The 17,398-nt window shown below is 32.6% G+C and overlaps 1 protein-coding gene, 1 long non-coding RNA gene and 1 pseudogene across 4 annotated transcripts; all 3 read right to left on the reverse strand.

Annotated features, from left to right (window-relative positions):
• Window positions 1–11,229, reverse strand: part of LOC132278182 (sugar transport protein MST6-like) — a 38,252-nt pseudogene extending 27,023 nt beyond the window's left edge.
• On the reverse strand, window positions 3,522–7,146 carry LOC132276102 (uncharacterized). Of its 3 annotated transcripts, none has more exons than XR_009470835.1 (3): window positions 6,816–7,137; window positions 4,697–5,916; window positions 3,522–3,820 (listed from the first exon to the last, which is right to left on the reverse strand). It is a non-coding gene; the product is annotated as an uncharacterized LOC132276102 (long non-coding RNA). The 3 variants fall into 3 exon arrangements; XR_009470836.1 differs by having other exon boundaries at window positions 4,697–5,767; window positions 5,875–7,136; XR_009470834.1 differs by having other exon boundaries at window positions 4,697–7,146.
• Window positions 11,230–12,271: 1,042 nt separating the features above from the next.
• Window positions 12,272–13,365, reverse strand: LOC132278183 (uncharacterized). The gene is made up of 2 exons (XM_059779989.1): window positions 12,984–13,365; window positions 12,272–12,663 (listed from the first exon to the last, which is right to left on the reverse strand). Exons 1-2 carry the CDS (start codon window positions 13,363–13,365, stop codon window positions 12,272–12,274), a joined length of 774 nt encoding a protein of 257 aa, XP_059635972.1.
• Window positions 13,366–17,398: the final 4,033 nt, after the last annotated feature.

The following is a 17,398-nucleotide window of genomic DNA, read 5'->3' on the forward strand; positions in this document are numbered from 1 at the left end:
TCGATGGTCAACTCAACAAACTGAAGTGATGCATATGGCAAGTTTGGTCTTTTTGGAAGTCGCGATGTGCAGCGTTGACCAATTTGCACTTGTTTACAAGGGGTTCATCCAAAGAATATGGAGTAGACGAAATTGGTCGTCCTGTGAATGTCTAAGGAGGAGTCAATTGTAGTGCGAGAGAAACAACAGTACCGGTGGTGAAAAGGGTAAAGAAGAATAAATGAGAAATGGTGAAGAAGAAGAACAGTAGAAAGAGGAGGGCGTGAGTTGGGAATCAATAAAAGAGTAGAGAGAAAATAGAAAAGAGAAAGGGTGATTCTCCAATTAAAACGGGTCGATCTGACTTTTTTCTTCTTTTTATTTTTTTTTTTATTTTGCTGATTTTGTTATTAAAGATGATGTATTATTTTGTTATTGGAATACCTAAGGAGTAAGTAGGGTGAAACTACTCACCGATGAGTAGCTAAGCATTGTCCTATAATATATACTTGATTTCAATATTTTAAAAGTGCTATTTTAAAAAACATATATGTCATTACATACGTTGCTTAAGACGACGTCAATTTGATTTTAAGAAATTTTTAAAAATAAAACAGTTTTTCATTATTTTCCCCTTCTTCTTTAAAGAAAAATAAAAAATAAAAAATAAATATTCCTTTTTTTATTATTATTGTTCAAACCGACACGTCTTCTTTTTTCTTCTTCTTTCATGTCTACTGGGCTATTTTTCTTTCTGATCCCCTTTTTCTTTTTCTTTTTTTTATTTTATTTTTAAAAAAAAAAAATTTATTTTTTTCCATTGTTTCGAAACAATAGCAATTAAACCGACACGTCTTCTTCTTTCATGTCTACTTGGCCTTGCTTATTCTACCCATCTCTTCTTTCAACATTTATTATCTAACTCTACTTCAAAAGTTAGTATTTGGTTGAAGCGCATAACTCAAAGCCTATTTTGGCTTAAGGTATGGCTCAATCTATATTTTGTGTTATTTATATTTTGTTTTTGAGGATGCAATGTTTGAATTTTTTTTTTCCTATTATGTTTCTTAGTTATGTGAAATTGTTGACCATAATTGAGAATTATTCATCATGGGTTCTCATTCTTTAATTGTGCTAGTATGCTTCTAAATGTTCATTTGGGTATAACCCAAGTCATGATTTGGGTCTTTTGTGTTTCTAACCTTACAACCTCAGCAATTTCTTTTGCTCTCTCTCTCTCTCTGTCCTCCTTGTTTGCGGGCTTGGAGTTTTAATTTATTCATTTTTTCCACCAAAAATTTCATTTATAAATCTTTGTTATTTTACTTTTTGAGGTTTAAGACTTTAATAAATTTAATTTCTATTTTCTAGTGTGTGTGTGTATATATATATATATGTGTGTGTGTGTATATGTCTGATTTTATTACCCGGTTGGCATATCCAACACTAGGGATGGCAATGGGGCGGGTTTCCCATTCCCCATCCCCGCCCCCGTTTAATTTTGGTGCCCCCGAAACCGCCCCATAACCAGTTAATTTTTTGCCTCTAATCCCCATAACCGCCCCCGCCCCCGCCCCACTTGCCCCACCCCCGCCCCATAATCGATTATATTTTTAGGGCAACTCAAGTTAGCCTCCCAGTCGCCTCCATCTCTATTCTCGTTCTCAACTCTGAACTTGCCCTCTCTCTCTTTCTTTACAACTGCAGACTACAAAATCTATAAGAATCAAAAACTCAAAACCCATATATTTCATTTTATCTATTGTCTGCAATAATCAAAAGTTCAAAACCCATATCTGCATATCATTTCAGATTGTTCAAAAAGTCAAAACCCATATCTTTCAGTTTATCTATTGACTGCAATAATCAAAAAATCAAAACCCATATCGGTATATCATTTCAGATTGTTCAAGAATCAAAATTTCAAAACTCTGAACTTGCCCTCTCTCTCTCTGCAACTGCAAACTACAAAATCTACACTCTCCAACGACTCATCCCGACTCACCCACCAACTCGCCGCCTTGCCGCCTCCCAAACTCACCCAACATGGTGGATGTATTCTGGGTTTGAGATAGAGAGAGCTCAGAGAGAGACATGGCTGCCATGGTGGATGTATTCTGGGTTTGAGATAGAGAGAGCTCAGAGAGACACGGCTGCTGCTGCTATTGAAGTGTAGGGTTTGAAACTTATGTGTAGGGTTTCCAATATATATATATATAGTGAAGGTTAATTTGGTAAATATATTAACATAGCAGGGTAAATTAGTAATTTAAAATATTAAACGGGACGATTATGGGGCGGGGATCTTAGTCCCCTGCCCCCGCCCCGCAACCGACCGGTTTTTTTTTTTTAACCCCCATCCCTACCTCATTTAAGTAAACGGTTCTCCAAACCCGCTTTAAATGGGGCGGGGGCAGGGCGGTTCCCCACCGGGTTGAGGATTTTTGCCACCCCTATCCAACACCAACACCTAGCCAAATACGACCAATGATCAGCATTGCCACATTTTTGGCAAGACCATTAAAGAGAGAGCTAGCGAGAAACACCATCCCTCCAAAAAGCATGGAGATCTTCGTCCAAAAACCCTCGTTGTTTCATAGGCAAAGAATGAAGTTGCGACTGCAGCTATGTAAAGTGAAGAGGTGAACAGTTGAAGTATCTGGCTTTGCAGTACTGATTATAATAGTGACCAGAGAGATTTTTCTCCTTCAAGTACACTGATGGGAAGAACTTTTCCAATAATTCATCCATGAATGTCACACCTCCTGCATAACATAACATTGAATGTAATTTATCTCATAATAAAAAATATTACTAATAACTATCAAAACATCAATTATAAATCAAATATTTCATTCACTACAACAAATTAGGGTTTTTGCCACAAGACACTTCGTAGCAAAAACCTTCAAATTTCGTGGCGAAAGCCTTTTAGCCATAAGAAATAGCTTGTGGCTCAATCGTGGGCGTAGCCCCGTCACAGATTGCAAATAACCACGACTAAAAATTTTCGTGGCAAAATGTGGAACTTTTGCCATAAAATTTGAACTCGTGGTAAAATACCTCTTATCGCCACAAGTTATTTCGTTGCTAAATAACAATACTTTCGTGGCAATTAGCAATCTCGATATAAGAATTAATCGTGGCTAATTCAATACTTTTGCAACAAAAATATATATCGGGGCTAATTTAACCGTTTTCCCATGGAGTTCATTCGTGGCTATAAATCTAATTACCCACGAATATACGTCGTAGCAAATATCCAAAAAGGCCACGGAGTTCATTCGTGGCTATAAATCTAATTGCCCACGAATATACGTCGTGACAAATATCCAAAAAGGCCACGGAGTTTATCCGTGGCTATTCTATTATTAATAAAATAAAATTTAATTTAATAACCAAAAATATATATTGTGGTAAACACCAAAACAATGCCATATATTTATTGTGGCACAATAAGAATTTGTAGCAAATCTGTAAATTATTAACATTATAAACATGAGAAATAATATTAAAAAAAAAAAATTATCACATCAACACGATTATGCAAACAAATAAATACTTGATATTGCGTAAGTTACACCAACCAAAAAATGTATTGTTTACAACATACATAATAAAGCCCATCACGTAAAAAAATGAGTCTTCTCATCTAAAACAATTTCAACTCCAATAATTTGGACCAAAACAAGCTAGTATCTTAAATAAAATGTTTCAAGATCTCAGACAAAAATGAGCAATAGATTCCTAAACAAAGGGTTCAAAGACTTGGACATGCACTACTTAAACCATCTTAAATAAAAAGAGCTTGAAGTCTTGTAGCATGAGCCCATCCAAAAATCTGCAAAACAAACAATAAATAAATACAATTACTAATTTTTATTGCCTTGTTTTGGTTCCATATGTGCATTAAATTAGTTGAAGAATTGTTAGGATTTAAATGAAGAGTAGTATTGGAAAATGAAACCAAAAATGCTGATTTTAAAACTGAAATCTCTATACTTAGAACTATTATCTTTTAAATTAAGTTTTGGATATGAAAGTACAATTGTTAATGAGTTTACATGATTTTGTTTGGCTCAAATTGATTGAATTTGAAATTACTATAGATTTTTGAAGTTAATGTTAACATGCTGTCAAAAATGGTTTAGTACTTTGATAATAGTTTTCAAGACTTCAAAAACAGCGAACCATTTTAAGAGAACTAGAAAAGAAAGTTGTCTATATCATACATTTTTTAACTCAGTTTTCACAGATAGGTTTTGAGATAAACGGCAACCAAATGAATATATATTATTTTTAAACTTTATTCTGTTTTCAAGTGCTCTTAAAACTATTCCCAAAAAGCTAAACCAAATAGGCCCTATATTTCTGAATAGGAAGATTTCAATAATCTGGGATACCCATAGAACAAAAATATGAAATTAAATAATTGTGACTTAGTTCAACTGAACATGTATTTCAAAATTTTCTTTTGTTTTCCTATGATTTCTCGTTAACAGATTCATGTATCAATTAATAATTGGGTAAGGTAACTTAATTCGCAACAGTATCCGAGTGCAAATTCAATAAATTAGACCTTAGAACCAGCGAATGAAAGGGGAAATAAAACCCTACAAAAATTAAGAATTACAACATATATACATATATATATAGAGAGAGAGAGAGAGAGAGAAAGAGAGAGAGAGAGAGAAGGAGATAATACAAAGAGAGATACCTCAGATGGGATCTTGAAGGTTTTTCTTTTGAAAGAAGAATTCTTGGTATCCATTTGGTGGGGTTTGATGATCTTTCCTCCACCTGCAACAACAATCAAACCACAAAAGACAAAAAGAGGAAACAAAAACAGAGAAAAGAGAAGAAAGAAAATCCAAGTAATGGGATACAACTTATGAATGCATTACATTACAACCAGCCAAACACACAAGTTCATAGGGTAGGCACAACACACAATTTGCAAGGGAAAAAAATATTTAACTTTTTAAGCATTGAATGCATTGCCAAGGATTACCATATGGATTAAACATGATAGTGGAGATAAAATAAATAAATAAATAAATAAATAAATATAAATATATATATATATATATATATATATATATATATATATATCTTACCAAGCATATCTTAAGTTATTTTATATTTCATTCTCACTTTCTTAAAAAACCAAACATGTAAATCGTAATTTCCTATCAAGTAGTAATGAAAAAGAAGTATACTCTAACCTTTGTTGTAAACTGAAATCAATTAATTTTGTTGCTCCGGAAAAATAAAGACATATATAAAAGAAAATAAGTACTTGAAAATCAAATCCTTTTATCACATGATAACCAGTAAAACAGAATCATCAATTCAACAAGGTTTCAATATGCACTTACTTTCTTGTTAAAGGTGTGGCCATGTCCCATTAATTAAACATAGTAATGTAGATTATCAAATTGTGATTACACATTGTGAGAACCCACTACGCATTTTTGCGAGAGAGAGAGATGCAAAAAGGTTTACTTAATTGATACTTGACCCTTTTTTTAATGACAAGGAGTGAAAGCTAAACTGTAGGTACTCACTCTATTGAAATTCATATTTATGAATAAAGCAATCACTATATAATATTACTCATTACATAGGAAAGGGAAAATTTGGAAAAACACAATAAATTAATATGGTTAATTTGAACATCCTAATGTGAACAGTGTAAAAGGTGAACTTACCCAGCATGCTAGCTATTACATCACAATGGCTGCCTCTACAGAGATTAATAAACTTCCGAGCACCACCTGGTGACAATCTAGATAGACATGATAATAAACTTCTGCTTCAGCAAGCATACACATGATTATAAACAAGTTAGTCAACCCACCATGATAATAAACAAGGAATTGGTTTTATCTTTACCTTATATTAAATTGTTTTTCATAGAAAAAAGGTAGTATCAACCTGATAATAAATAAGTAGGGATAAAGAGGGGAACAATTAGTATCTCTTCGCACGCTTCATCTACAAATTCACCCAATAATCCTTCAATTGGTTTCTGACATATAAATATATAATTTATAGACTATAGAGAGAGAAAGAGATTGAGAGAGAGAGAGAGAAGTAGTTATAGAATAGGTACTTACGGCTATCAGCTATGGAAAATTAAGAGATTGGATCAACAAAGTATATAGACAAGTGCTATAGGCATTAGTATCTACAAAGTATATGCCAATAAATATGAACAATAATTTGAACTCAATTAATTAAAATTTAACAAATCAGTCAAATGGAAGAAAGGAAAGAGGAGCCAATGATTATTTGTACTTCTATATATGTTCATGTATATTTGTGATTTGTGTGCATGTATATTTAAATCCAAACCATTCCACTGGAAATAATTGTCAATGGCATGAAAAGAGTAGGATCATGGTAAGGAGGAGGAAGGGGAAGGGCTTAACACTGCCCTGGTTTGGTCCTAGCACGATTTGGGGGCATTTTACTTCAAAAAATTCTAGTAGCAAAGCTGGAGATTTGGTTCACATAATTTTACAAGCACCTTGAGTGCACATTTCTAAGCTTCATTATCTCAGCAATAGTCTTTATAACCCATATCTTCAACGTCTCCTCTTCCTTTCCTTTAAATCACGAAACTTTTTTCACTAATTCACAAACATAAAACATAATAGGACTCTAATTAAACCTAGGGCTTCAAGAAAATCAATAAATTGCATCAAATTAATTTAGTAAAATCCTCAAATCCCAAAATCCCCAACTGATTTTTCATCACAATTACTTATCCACATACGGAGATAAATATTCCGCCAACATTTTGAGATGAAAGATAAGAGAGAAACATTTACCTGTAGAGTTCTGCAATTTTGGTCGATTGCTGATCTTCAAGTCCTTACTCAACATCGGCCATGTTAATAGACAAATGAGGTTGTGAAGGAGCCATGGCGAGAGTGAGAGTGAATGATGGAAGAGGGAGAACACTTACCAGCGAAGATCGAGAAGAGAACGATTCGATGTGGCCGCTAACATGATCAGATAATGCTATGGAAGGGAGCGTCCTTATGAGAGAGTAGAGGAAATGAGAGAATTAATGTAAAAGAATGAGGTATCTATCTCGATTTAGCATCCCAATACGAAATAAATCTCATTTTCCTTTTGCCAAATTTCAGGCGCCAAACTTTGGTGCTCCTGCACTTAGCTAAAAAGATAAAAAATAAAAGATTATTTAAATATAAAAAAATTTATAACCTGTTTAAATATTTAGAACTTTTTATAAACCATTTAAATAAATAAATTATTTTGTTAAATAGTATGATATCATATACTACAAGTGTTATATAAGTGTCATACAAATTAAATTAATTTTCATATATAAGTAAATTTATTTATATATATTGTTTTCTCAATATGGCATACACTAATTGATAGTGAAATTCATCTTTATTTATGTTTTTTACGGTTTGTTTTGTAGGTGTTTAATAAATATGAGACTAATAGACTTAGTATTTTCTCTAATGACACCAATATAAGTTCGATTTACTATATTTTAAAAACCTATATTAAAAGGAAAAATTATTACTAAGTCCTACTTTTATCATTGAGAAACAAATAAATCCTAAAAAATTTCATCATGAGCAATAAGTCCTTTTTTTAAATCTTTTTTCCCATTAAAGTCCCAATATATAAATAGATACTCTTTTATTAGCGATTGAATTATTTTTTTAAAAACGTATGTATATTGAGGCACTCCGAATCGAGTTTGGAAAAATCCGAAGCGCGAAATTTTCCCGCTTCAACACACTTAAAAACTTTTGATAAAAAAGCAAAAAATAAATAAAAATTTTTTAAAAATATTTTTAATATAGTTTTTCTTAAAAATGTTTTATAAATGATTTACATTTATAAATAAACTACTTATTATATGTTATCATATTTAATTAAATCAACTTAATTAATAAAATAATTAAAAAATTTAAGTACAAGTAATTATATTTTTTATAATATAATATGTTTAAATTTTAGTTTTCTAAACATTTTACATTTTATATATGATTTTCAGACAAAAAAAATATTTTAAAAGAAATGAAAAACTTATCAATTAATGGTATGAATTGTTATTATTGCGTTTGTATATATATATACGTACGTCAACTCTTTGAATGAGTGTTTATGAATATTATATATTTATATATATATACACATTAATATTAATGTTTCTACATTTGATTTTATTAATCTAATTAATTTATATATTTAAGTAATAAATAATTATAAATTCCAATTATACATAATTTTACCTCCTATTCGGGATCAAAAAATGCTCGGGACTTGGCTTGGCCAAGAAATTCACTATAAAAAAAGAGAGTACGACGAGTCTAGTTCAACATGATACCTCCAGACTCAGCAAGACAGCAAATCCTCAATGTTGGTTGAATTATATATATATATATATATATATAAGGTTGATAATAAAATCGGATAAAATCCGATTTGACTAATTAATATGTAATGAGTAAATATCGGGAAAAATTATTATGAAAATATCTTTATTTCAAATTATTATTATTATTTTATACTTAGCCAAAAACAGCAAAAATAGATTTTCATAAGAAATGAACAGGTCATAAAGTCTTTTATCCAGTCATGGTAACAAAGGCCTTGTGGATGAAAAATAAGTTCAATGCCTTAGAGTCTATTTTATAGAAACCAAAATAAATCATATGATTGATGTGCATGGTTCTAGCATTTCTAACCTAAGTGTTGAGTTTTTTTAAAGCTTATGCAAGCTTGAATTAACTCATTCTTTAGCAATAACTTCATATGACAAATATATATATATATATATATATATATATATATATATATGATGAAATCTATTTAAAGCTTATCTCTATTGGATCAAGCATATCATTACATCATTCATATGAGTCTTTAAACCATTAGGATGATGAAGTTCATAGTCAATTCCTAATGGTTTAAAGACTCATATGAATGATGTAATGATATGCTTGATCTAATAGAGATAAGCTTTAAATAGATTTTATCATATATATATACATTTGACATATGGTCCTATAGAGATAAGCTTCAAATAGATTCATAAATACTTTAACATTGAATTCTAAATACTTACCATCCTATCTATCGCTTTCTTCAAGCTTTGTCCATAATCATTTGCTTGATTGATCATTGTTGTCCAAGTTATCATTGGATAGACTTGCATTTAGCTCTTTGTAACTTCATAGCTTCTTTAGCTCTTTGATATGATCTTGAATAATGGAATACTTGGAATTAATCTTTATACCTTCATTGAGGTCAATCTTTGAATGTAGATAATCTATAACACTTAATGTAAATATTAGTCCATACACATCATTAATGATTTGTAATCATCAAAACAATTAGATTCTCCTTGAATGAAATCCTTAAGGTCAACATAGTACAATGTCGTAATAATAATTATAATGTTTTAAGATTTAATATTAATTATTGTATCCAACTTAGTGGTATGAAATTAAGTTCACTAAAAGTCATCTCAATCGGTGATCAATTAATATATAATAGAATAGGTCGTATAATAAGTTAATTATTTTGTAATTGTAAATTTATTCAAGATTTGATATATGATATATATTTTTTATTATATCTTTAATTATTTAATTACTTGTAAATATTGCATTATGGATTTATATATATATGTGTGTGTGTGTGTGTGTGTGATTAATTTAAATTCAATATAAGAATGTTTGGTACGTTTTTTTTTTTTTAATTTTTTTTTTTTTTATAAAAGAAATACCATTTTGGATTTTTATTTAACAATTAATTACTTTGCTTAGGGATTCGGTGTTCTAGGCCTCTTATTTAAGGAATTACAAAATCTAAATAAATAAATAAATAATAGTCAACAAAGATATCCTAATTGCCACGAAAACAAATTTGTTGACAAAAATGGCGATTCGCCACAAGGATTGAAAATTCGTGGCAAAATAGTTCCTAATTGCCACGAAAACAAATTATCAAACATCTCTACAGCAATTGATACGAAACCATTATTTCACTCCAGAGTTGTAAAAAAAGGCATTTCGCCACAAGGATTGAAAATTTGTGGCAAAAGATATTATTTGTCACGAATAAAGCATCATTGTAAATAACTAATAGATTTGGCACGGTAATAGTTTCGTGGCAATAGAGCATATCATAGCCACAACTAATAATTCGTGGCAGAATCCACCTTTTAGCCACGAGAAAAAAATTTCGTGCCAAAAAATTATATTTGCCACGAGAAAAACATCATGGCAAATTGTAAAGTGATTTGCCACGAAAATATATTTGTGGCAAAAGAAACATACGATTGCCACGAATAGAATTTCGTGGCACAAATAGCATTTTGCCACAACTTTTTATGTCGTCCTTAATTCGTCGTGGCAAAATTGATATTTTACCACAAATTTTTAGGTCGTCCTTAATATTTGTGGCAAGAACAAGTATTTGCTACGAAAAATTTATTCCGTGGCAAACACATATATTAGCCACAAGAAGTTTATTTTGTGGCCAAAAGGTACTTTTTGCCACAAAATTTTATGCATGGCAAAAAATTTGGTGGCAAGAGCCCAAATTTGTTGTAGTGATTATATATATTTTCATGTATGCAAAACTTATTAAAGGAAAAAAATTACTAACCATTTAGCATAATTATTAGTCTCAACAATCTTAATTTTTTTTTTTTTTTTTTTTTTTTTTTTTGCAGATATGAATTGACATCCCCAAATGTGAAATTGCCATAATTTAGGTTGTATATATCTGTACATTGCACAAATAAAAGGATGTAATGAGAACTTTGCCCCAAAAAAATAAATGATAAATAAACTACATAAATTCGAAAAAAAAATTTTCCCTTCAGTTTAGAAAGAAACATGATCATGAACCACCGAAAATTTGACTTGAAAGTTGAATGGTATTTCCTCAGCCTTCTCATAGGAGAGATTGAAAGTTCAAGCTCGACAAGGTGTGTGTACATATATATATGTGTGTGTTATACAAGATTTATGTAAATATTAAAAGTTGCACCCTTCTTTACTGTTTAAATTTGAAGAGTGGATACTGGATGGTGATTAGTAAAAATATATACCAACTTGATATTCCGATGCCATAGCCGAAGATGCGACCACCGGTGGCGGCAACAATACATGTGATCACGACAAATGCGGTGACGCCGCCCTCATACTGTTTGGAACCATTCTTAACAAAAACTCCTCCTGCCATCTTGTTGCCAAACAATAGTAGTAGTACTGAAAGGAATCTTGATTTCTTTTCTTCTCAACTCTCTCTTCTCCTTTTTGGTACGTATCAGTGAGGAGAGGGAGGCAAGTTTGACCAGTTTTATTGAGGTCCTCGAGCGGTAGGTGGGTATTCCAAAGTTTGGAAAGTTTGAACACTGGCAATCCGCAGCCCATTAGTGGAACCCATTTTTCGCGAGCCAAATGAGCTTTCTCTCTTGCAGCGGGCTCTTCAAATAGGTAGGGCCCATTTTAGGCTCGCGGTATTCAACGAGCCGGCCCGCGATCGTGGAAATTTTTTTTTTTTTGTCTTTTCTGCGCCAAAACGATGTCATTTGCAAAAAGGCTGGTATTTTGTTTTTTCTCCTGCTGTAACAGTGTGCCAAACAGTGCCTTAAAAAAAAGGTTATTTAGAAGGCACTGTTTTGCAGTTTTTAAAAAAAAAAAAAAAAAACCTAAAAATAGGTTATTTAGAGCTCTTTTTTTTGGAAAAAAAATTAAATAAAATTCATTAAATAAAAAATATATTGTTTAGGCATTGTTTGTCGAAAAAAAAAAATTAGGCCAAAAATATATTAAAAATACTTTTTTTTTTCCCCCCTTAAAATTTAGTTTTTTTTTTTTTTTTTTTAATTTTTTTGCTTTAAATTTTAAATGTGTATGCCAAATAGTGTATTTGGTCGTAAGGCATTGTTTCTACAGTACCAAACAGTGCCTTAACGGCTATAATTTAAAAAAAAAAAAGTTTAAAAATTCAAATTTTACCTTTTTTTTTTTCCCTTAAAATTTGGTTTTTTATTTTTATTTTTTTGCTTTAAATTTTAAACGAGTAGGCTAAATAGTGTATTTGGCCGTTAAGGCACTGTTTCTACAGTACCAAACAGTGCCTTAACGGCTATAATTTAAAAAAAAAAATTAAAATAAAATACTTATTTTCTTATTCCAATCTTAAAAAACCATTACATAATAAAAAATACTAGTACACGAAATGTCATAACATCTTAATATAAAACAAAATGTAACATAAATTAAACATCTTCATCAGCATAGCGGTTCCACAAATTTTTTATCAAATCATTCATCAACCGTGTATTTGTCTCTCTGTTACGAATCTGAAGTTGGCGATGTGTCGTTAAAACCGATGGGCATTGACTTAAAGTGGGAATCGGGATTGTATCCTTCGGTTGCGGAGTCCATCTTCCAACATTTGCGTGACGCTCATCTTCAATGATCATATTGTGAAGAATGATGCACGTTTTCATTATGAGGCATAAGTCATCTTTCTCCCAGTAACGCACTGGTCCTTGCGTTATTGCCACTTGATCTGCAATACTCCAAAAGCTCGTTCCACATCTTTCCTTGCTGCTTCTTGTCGCTGAGCAAATAATTTTTCTTTTGTAGTGGTTGGATGCGGGATGGTCTGCATCAAAGTTGCCCACTTAGGATATATACCATAAGACAGGTAATACCCCATTCTATAGTGATGTCCATTCACTACATAATTAACCGGAGGTAATTGGCCATTGACGATACTGTTGAATACCGAGGAATGATCCAACACATTTATATCATTGTGTGAACTCGGCATTCCGAAGAATGCATGCCGGATTCACAAATCTTGTGAGGCAACTGCTTCCAATATGAGAGTTTTCTTGCCAGATCATCCCCTATGTGTGCCTTGCCACTCCACTGAGCAATTCTTCCACTCTCAGTGCATAGAGTCGATAGAACTAAACATACCCGGAAATCCTCTCTGCTCCCCTTTTTTAAGCAGATGTGCTATGTCGGCTTCGTTGGGTAGGCACATATACTCTTCTGCATACACAGCAACAATAACATTACAAAATGCCTTCAAGCATTTAATGGCAGTGCTTTCGCCAATTTTAATATACTCATCATAGTGATTGGTTGCACAACCATATGCGAGTATACGAACAGCAGTTGTCATCTTCTGTATAGAAGACAACCCCAGATGACCAGTCGCATCATTTTTTTGGACAAAGTAATCATCATAAGCTTTGACATCATTAAGGATGCGAAGAAAAAGTTCTCGTCGCATCCGGAATCGCCTGTGAAAGTACTCTGGTGGATATGTGCAATTGTCGTTGAAGTAGTCTTTCATTAGCTGATAGTGGCTTCCCTCTCGGTCATGCTGAATGTACCGCTTCTTTTTACGGACTGAAAATACTTACTCAACTATCTCTGGCCTCACTGAATTCATAATCTCATAGAATTCGTCTTGATCTTGTTGAATCAACGCCCCAAAAGGATCATCTTTCGAAGAGGAAGATGAAGAATTAGAGTAAGCTAAAGGAAAAGCCTGTGATGACGAAGCCATTCGAATTTCGAAATTGAAAAAGATGGATGATGATATTTTGCTACAATGGTGAGAGATGAATATTGTGATGATTTTTAGAAGAGCAAATGAGTTTCATTATATAAGATGAAAAATATAGCCGTTACAAATATAACCGTTAAAAATATAGCTATCACAAATATAGCCGTTTAGGAAAAGTTTAAAAAAAAAAAAATTTATTTTAATTTATTATTATTATTTTTTTTGGAGAGCGAAAATTCGGAAAGTCTAATGGAGTGCATGTTTCTGGAGAGCGAAAACCGTGACTCTTGAAATTACTGATGTGATTCTTAAAAAAGCTGATGTGACATTTTTAGAGAGTTAAAATTCAAAAAGATCGGTTCAGATGGCATAAGTAAAACACAGATCTCATATGAATGAAATTGATAGCCAAAGTAATTCATTCATTCTAAGTGGATAATAAGATATTGAATAAGGCGACATGTCAGGTCGAGAAAAAAAAAAATAATTAATTTTACCGTAATAAAATGAATTCCAACACTTAAAAAATTACTGTACTTACAATCACTTTTTATTTACTAATTTATTATATTTTCAGTGATCTACCAATAATATCTACTCACCGAACCCAGGAACAGACACCGGTGTATAACTTCAAATCTTAGAAATCAATCTCAATAATTGATTGGACTGCAGTGACGAATCTAGCTAAGGCTTGTGGGCAAAAGTCTTCAATTTTGCACGCTAATGTAATCACGTGTTGTGCATCTTTGGTAAGACAGCAATACCCAAATTAAAAAAAAAAAAAAAAAATACACACACACACATTTGCTTGAGTATAATTTGGATTATGTTATGTAATAATTTGCCCCCTCCGAATTTTTTTCAAACATCTATTAATGGAAATTATTTAATATTATTAATTGTGATTTTGTGTAGCAAAATTCAAGCACGCCCCTTCAAATTTTTAATTTTTTTTAGTTATTATCTTTTTAGTTAGGAATGTCTCAAAAATTAAAGAAAAAAGAGAGTACATTTTCATAATTACTAAATAATTTTAAAAGAGAACATTGCATTAATTACACATTCCCTTAAAAAGTCTTAATATCTAAAGTGGATAACCTTTTTTTATTTTTTTTTATTTTTTTTATTTTTATAAAAGAGAATGTATATAGGCCAACATACACACTATTTAAGCAATACTTACCTTCTGGAGACGTGAGTAACTATGTTTTTTTTTTATAAATATCTCAATTGAATAATGAATATAAGACGGAGTGAGTATAATTATTATTAAAGGTGGTCTGACTTATAAATTAAATTAGGTCTATTTATTTTTACTTAAATCCCACCCTTTTTATTTTTTCCTTCAAATTTTGATATTGGTCCCTTTTTAGGTTTATTTATTTTTTCTTAAATCCCATCATCCCTATTTTTAGATTTATTTGTTAGTCAACAAATAGTCTACTAAGACTAAGTAATGGTAACATTTTGTGTTTGGAATGGAGGGATTTAACCGGAATTGGATTTAAGATGTTTAGAATGAGTGGGATTTTAAAAGGGATGGATTTCATGGAAAATATTATGACATAAAAAAATTAGAGGATTTGAGGGGGTTTGGTAACCTATTGCCCTTTTATTTTTAACTTATAGTCTTCTCTCCAAATTACACACTCTCCCTATATAACACAGACCATAACCAAAGTCTCTCATCGTCTCTGTTGTCCGAATTATCTATTGAATTTTTAAAAAAGTATGGCTATCTAACTCTACCTCAGAAGATCTGAGTACGAATTAGGCAAATTGTTTATCTGTACAAAATAATAAAGAACACCATGAAAAGTCATTTACATAAAAAATTGGATTAAGTACAAAAAAATTCCTCTGAATTATGGGGGTTTTGCAGCTAGCCCGGAATTACAATAAATTTTTCTGAACTTTTAATTTATTGCAATTTGCTCACTCAGGTCGTCCGAAAAAAAAAAAAAAAGAGACGATACTGCCTTTCCTAAATTGACTTATTGACGTGGCAAACATAAGAGAAAAAAACAGCTTTGTATAAACACAAACATACACACACTGTTCATCTTCTTCACAAGGCATTCATATGAACTCACCACAAGTCCGTCTCCACTGGATCCAGTAAGTTTTTGTTCCTGTTTGGGTGAGTTGTGGTTCAATTTGGTTCCAATTCTGGTGAGCTTTGACTGATTCAACGGCAAGCTCCAAGATACCACGACCCTCTTCGGTGAATCCAACAATCCGGCTTATCACAGAGACATAAAAGCCTCAGTCCTGTAACAATCAGTTCCATATATTTGAGGGTATCAGTCAAACAAAAGGAATAATAATTTATTCTTATTTCGTCCATGGCAATTGGCAGAAATAAAAGAACCACAAAGAGACACAGAGAGGAGAGGGAGCACATCAATGAATTGTTGAACGCCGCCGCGAGATTTTGCATCAACAAACGTTAGACCAGTCGATGTTCTTGATTTGGGTTTACCGAAACAAACAATTGAGTCTCAATTTGAATCATCAAATTCAACACGAATTTATGTGAAGGCGAAAGGGGGGTATGCATATATATATATATATACACACACATATATACTATTTTCGAGCTTTTGAAGCAGCGATTTTCACTTCAATTGGTACCCATAAAGGAATTAATTGTTGAAAACGAAGCTCGCAATGGAGGATGGTGGCGTTGCCGACTCCGGACCTTCACCTCGTTGCCGCTCTTTGCAAATTGAGAGATCTCTTTGCAATTTGTCATCGGAAACCATTCGCTATTGCAGCAGAAAATTGCATCGATCATCGTCGTAGCCGCCGAGCGAGAGAGAGAGGGGTGAAGGTGATGGAAGCTAGCAAGCGAGAGAGAGCTCGGCGGCGTAGAGTATGGCCGGTGGAGAGCTCGGCAGTGCAGAATAGCGACTAAAGAAGTCGCGATTCCGGCCCAAATCAAAGATTGGCACAGCGGTGATGGATTCGGCGTTGGCGACGACGGCTTTGCACGCCAGCGATTGACAGAAAAGCCGGTAATATGGGCTGTGGATGAACTTCGGCAGTGCTCAGATGGGGTGAGACAGTGACGGCAAGATTTTGTAGCGGTGGGCGACGGGTTGTGGAGAGGACTCAGCTGCGATTGGGTGCTTCGCAGCGTGATAGCAGCGGTGAGCTTGCCTTCGAATGATGGAAATTAAGGGCATTTTAGTCCTTTCATGCGTCCAAGGGGGCAGTATGGTAATTTAAAATAAGTCAACTATTTTAAATGGGCAACATTCACCAAAACTTGGCAAAATTGGGTGATTTGCAACTTTTTTACATAATTTAGGAGTTTCTTGCATTTTTAGAAGTTCAAGGGATTAGTTGTAAGTTTCTCCATAGTTCAGGGGGGTAATTTCACATAGTATTTAAAATTTAGGGATGTCAATTTTTACCGCCCCGTCGGGGCCCTATCTAGTTAATAACGGATATAGGAACGCTTTTTATACCGTTGGGACATGCATGGATATAAATTTTGTACTTGTCGCGGGTCACGGGGTGGATAAGGGTTTAATATACATATCCTAGGGGTCCCGCCCCGCTAAGCATATATATATCTATATATTATATTAACAACTTATTTTAGTGGCTTACCCAACAACTTATCTTATTTTAGTGGCTTACCCAGTTACCTATCTCTTATAACTTTAATTTGGGATGTAAACTTGGTATTAAATTTGCTTTTATTTTGGTTATGGTAGAAGTTTTAATTTGGTTGTATTAAACTTTTATTTTATTTGAAAAAAATTTGTTAGCTGGGCGGGCACGAGGGCACAGTATTTTCTAACGG

Source organism: Cornus florida, unplaced genomic scaffold, assembly GCF_030987335.1.
Source record: "Cornus florida cultivar Cherokee Brave unplaced genomic scaffold, ASM3098733v1 CherokeeBrave_3.0.0_Hap2_Chr10, whole genome shotgun sequence".
Taxonomy (NCBI): domain Eukaryota; kingdom Viridiplantae; phylum Streptophyta; class Magnoliopsida; order Cornales; family Cornaceae; genus Cornus; species Cornus florida.

What these genes read in the sequence shown, in the direction of transcription:
- LOC132278183 (XM_059779989.1), bottom strand. Translation starts at nt 13,365, where the DNA reads ATGAAAGACTACTTCAACGACAATTGCACATATCCACCAGAGTACTTT. An exon ending in GGAGCAGAGAGGATTTCCGG is followed by an intron (nt 12,664 to 12,983) that starts GTATGTTTAGTT and finishes ACTTTGATGCAG; the next exon opens with ACCATCCCGCATCCAACCAC.